The following is a 4,651-nucleotide window of genomic DNA, read 5'->3' as shown; positions in this document are numbered from 1 at the left end:
AAAAAAAAAAAAAAAAAAGCCTAACTTTGTAAGGTGGCTTTGAGAATTGCCCCAATAATGGATATGTAAGCCCCAGGTACAAAACAGAATTCTAAAACGCTAGGGTTACAGTCATGAGCCACCAGGGCCAGCTGGGGCAGAGAAATATTTTGTAACCAACTAAGCAAAAAAAAAAAAAAAAAACGAGAGTCTATCTGTTCCATCTTCCTACCCACATAAATGATTTGTCTAAAAGAGTCTACAGGGAACCTGATGCTGTGAGTGCTATCAATGTTCCTATGAAAGCGTTTTTAAAAATTATCATTAATGAAGGAACAGCTCTGCCAGCAAACCATGTATCAAGTCACAGAAAGCCTACGTGTAGCAACTGCTTGAAGAAAGTCAGCATATCTACTTCCTGTCCGTTCTGGATCAGTCTCCTGGCTTTTTAGACCTGTGTCTTTCACAGTGAAGATGTAAACTCCTTGGTGGATCTCTGCTTAGGCTTGTGATATGATCAGGGGTCGCAAACCCTGCCTGTACACAAAAGCACCAGGGAAGGGTTCTGCAACGCCTGTTCCTGAGCCCCGTGCACGGGGACTCTGAGAAGAGGGAGACCAATATCTGTTTCGTAAATACATGGACATTGGGTGGAGGCTGGGAACCACTGTGGGGTTGAACGAGCATTAGCCTTGGGATCAAAAGCTGGCTATGGTATAAACTGTTACGTTTCCTTGGAAGCCACCCCTTTACCCTAAGCATCAGGTTCCCAGTATGTAAAGCAGACATAATCATCTACAGGAAGAACTGATGGACGGATAAAAGGCTAACGAGATGAATTTTCCTGGAAGCCCAATTCTCAATGCAAATTAGACTGTCAATAAACACTCGGTTTTCTTGTTTGCTCTCCACCTTCTGCTCCGGAGCGCTCATTTAGCTTGTTTCCGAATGAGCCATTTCCATCCTTTCTGCCTAGTCTTGCTCTTCTTTGCATTCCTCCCAATAATTCTGAAGGGAGGAGACTCAAGCTGGAAGGTAGGAAAAAAGATTTAACTAACAATATTCATTAAATCTTTTATTTTGAATAGATGTGTATTTATAAGTAATTTCTAACCCCTTCACTTGCTTTCTGTTTCTGCTTAATTAGAATACTATTCTTGTTCGGGCTACCATTCCTTGAGGCCTGGATAGTGGGATCATACAACAAACCTGACAGATGACATGAAGGTCACTTTAGAGTTTTACAAACCAACTATGCATGGGTGCCTAAAGTGGCCACTGTCTCCTCTACCTTCCAACGTTATACAGAATTTACTATCTTAAAAAACAAAAACAAAAACAACACAAAAACAAAAACCCACCACCTTCAATGTACTGAAGTACAGGTAGAGATACACAAAGATGTATTTTGCTAGGATCAAACCATATGCCAGGGCTATTGGAAGATGGTTCAGAAGCTAAGAGCATTTATTACCCTTACTAAGGATTTGGGGTTAGTTTCCAGCACCCACAAGAAGCAGCTCATAACGGCCTGTAACCCTAACTTCGAAGCACATCACATCCTCTTCTGGCTTTTTTTTTTTTTTTGGGGGGGGGGGTACCTGCACATGTGGCAATCATATAGACAAGCAGGTGTGCACACACATGCAACTGTGCACACACAAAGTAAATAAATATATAAGGAAATATAGCTAGCACACTTTAAATTTTATCCCCATTACCTCAAAGAACTTATTAGTTCTTAAGCTTAAAATTCAAAGGGACCCAGAAAAAAAAGACTAGGAATTAAGAAATATATATACCTGTAGATACAACAGTAAGTATTGTTTTACAAAATTCACCTTGGGCTGGAGGAAAAATGTTCAGAACTACCTGTGGTCTAGTGCTATGTTTAACTTAAGAATCAAGTGGTTGTTTGGGAATGCTGATAAATACTTAAAAAAAAAATCCAGTGCTACAGCTCTGATGTCTGGTCACGATGTCACTCCTGCCTACAAGGAAGCCCTCTTCAACTGTATTTTCTGAAAAATGCCTTTCTATGTCACATACAAATCCCTCTTCAACGTTTTTGACCAGCACATCTTAGACATTTCCAAACGGCTGCTGTCAGCAAGTCAGCAAGAGTGTCATCTTTGTCCACAGCCTTCATCTACGCCTCAAGAGAAACGCTGCGGACAGCTGGCAGATTCGGTTCTCTTTCTATAATCACACACACACACACACACACACACACACACACACACCCCTAAAATAAGAAAGAAGTCCTCAGAAGAAAACAGGAACAGACTGTTGTGTCACTTAAAGGCAAAAATAAATAAATAATGGTTTTGGTACACCAGAACAAAACTATAATTCTTTTCTCCTCTGTGTGTCCTGTCCTTGAAAAGTGATTAACATCGTTCCACATTAATTTTAAATGTCCTAATGAAATGTTATGGGTTTCTAGAAGGCCTACGGCATGGAGGAGGGCAAAGACACCTTATTAGGAAGACAGCCTGGCTAGATTCAGATCTTCACAGAGGCCCTGAACCCACCCGGTGGGACTCTGTGGGATAAGCACTTCTGCTTTTTCTTGACAGGGCGATACTGGGCTGCCCGGATTTCCAGGGTCTGTTGGCCCTAAAGGACACAAAGGAGAACCTGTAAGTATTTTAACTTTGAGGGAAGAGGAAGAAAGAAAAAAAATAGATGAAAAATTAAAAATATTTTCCCAAACTAACCCCAATTTCATGGTGTTTTAAATCTAATACTCTAAACAACATTGAAATGGCAAGCACACAGCATGCCAGGCACCAGACCCTCTCTCTCTTAAATCACTTAACACATATAAAAAGTCCCCATGAGGTAGCCCGTTCTGTACACAGGTTAGGCTGGTTCCAGATTCCGGGCTCTAAAATTATTAATTTGCCAGGATATGACTAAATACCAAATCTAAAGTGAAAAACACAATCAATATATCAAGACTAGTACAAATTTATTTTTAAAATTGAAAATGCTCTTCTCTCGCTCCCTCCCTCCCTCCCTCTGTCTCTCTCTCTCTCTCTCCTCAAACAACTGTTCTCAATACATCTCTGAAATTATTTTCCTGTTTTCTGTGAGCTAACTTCCAATATTGCTGTGACGGTTTCTTGGAAAACTTTTCTTTGGGAGGAAAAGCAAAAAGGAAAACAAACAATGAACCCTACCACATCATTTATATTCAAATAGAACTGCTGAAGAGCCTGCAAACGTGTGTGTGTGTGTGTGTGTGTGTGTGTGTGTGTGTGTGTGTGTGTGTGTTCTTGAACCTGGAGTTCAACAATTCTGCAAGCCTACCTAGTCAGCAAGCTCTAGGAATCCTGCTGTCTCTACCTCCCCAGTCCTAGGATGGCAAGCAAGCCTTGCCTTTGCCCTGCTTTGACATAAGTTCTGTAAATGAAAATCATTCTTCGTCCTTAAGCAAAAAAAAAAAAACAACCAACCAAACAAACAAAGAAAGAAAACAGAATTAGCATGTGTCTAGCCATTTTTATGAAATGCAGCACACCTTTTAAAATTGCTTTCACCTGTATTCCAGAGTGAGTTGGGGATATGGGTTTACTGGGGACGAGGGATGGAGAGGTCAGTAAAATGCTCGAGCGGCAAACAGAAGCAACAGGAAAAGCGGAAAAGCGTTCCGTGCTACCAAGCTGAACTCCACCGCTGCTTCGGCTTCACTTAGACCCCTTCTTTGCTAGTGATGGTCTCTGGCAGTTTTTTTTTTTTTTTTTTTTTGAGGCTCCTGGGAACTTTATTGCATTTTTGTAACATTTATAAGAAACACATTTTCAGAATTTGGGCTTTGCTGTAACCTCAGAGCTTAGAAACCACCTCNAGTCTTTCAACTGACTCACAACCCAAAACCAAGCCCCAAACGCTTCCACATGGCCCAGCGATCCTCTCGGTACTTTAATGCTGTGAACATCAGACTGTAGCAGGCAACTATGTAGAGCACAACCATCGCACCTTCCTGCGCGGCCCCCGTATTACAGCAAGCCCAGCTTATGTTCCACCATCAAGTGGGGCTCGCCCATCAGTTCACTTTGTGATGGATCATTAAGAATATCCTCAAAACCAATGGTCTCATCGTTGCCCCTCAAAATATCCAATGAGAGGTTTGAGCTCAGGAGAAACGGGAGCCACTGAACCTGCTGCACTGCTTTGAACTCCATCTGTAACTTCAAGGGAGCAAACAGACCCTGGATGTTCCTCGGTGTGGAAAAGTTCATCTTGTCCTAGTTGAGCTGGAAATTTTTTTCTGATAATTCAAGAGGGTGACTGGGCAAAAGTTCATTTTTCACACAAGAAAACCCTTTCCGGAGGAGATCGTGGCTCTTGAAAGGCCCGCTGGCAGAGAGCTCCGCCACTGGAATACTGTCCTTCAGCTCCAACCCAAGGCCTCTGGAGTTCATCTTGGAAACAGCTCTGTGAGATGCTCCAAACCTGCTCCCGTCGGCCGGCCAAACCGCTCACTTCCGTTTCCGGGCCTCCGGCAGCTTTAAAATCACCTGCGCGCCCATGGACACCGTTATTGACCGTCTGGTCCCTTATCTTCAGTGTCTTGTCCAGGCCTTCCTAAGAGCTTTTTTTTTTTTTTTTTTTTTTTTTTTTGGTTTTTCGATGATGACAATGCTATGTTAGGCAGTCAGCTTGA

The 4,651-nt window shown here is 42.2% G+C and overlaps 2 protein-coding genes across 2 annotated transcripts in view; one reads left to right on the top strand and one right to left on the bottom strand.

Moving 5' to 3' along the window:
- Col19a1 (collagen type XIX alpha 1 chain) overlaps positions 1 to 4,651 on the top strand; it is a 321,968-nt gene that overhangs the window by 243,941 nt on the left and 73,376 nt on the right. The window contains exon 19 of the mRNA XM_029539352.1: positions 2,559 to 2,621. Within this exon, the coding sequence (XP_029395212.1) occupies positions 2,559 to 2,621 (63 nt within the window). The remainder of the gene's footprint in view (positions 1 to 2,558; positions 2,622 to 4,651) is intronic.
- LOC110322031 (proteasome maturation protein-like) lies at positions 3,739 to 4,411 on the bottom strand. Its single transcript, XM_021198576.2, is given in 1 exon segment — positions 3,739 to 4,411. A coding segment is annotated over 1 exon segment (426 nt). The 5' UTR covers positions 4,410 to 4,411; the 3' UTR covers positions 3,739 to 3,983.

This window comes from Mus pahari, chromosome 5 (genome assembly GCF_900095145.1).
Source record: "Mus pahari chromosome 5, PAHARI_EIJ_v1.1, whole genome shotgun sequence".
NCBI lineage: Eukaryota > Metazoa > Chordata > Mammalia > Rodentia > Muridae > Mus > Mus pahari.
The sequence above is the reverse complement of the archived record's forward strand: the minus strand, read 5'-3'. Positions and strand labels throughout refer to the sequence as shown.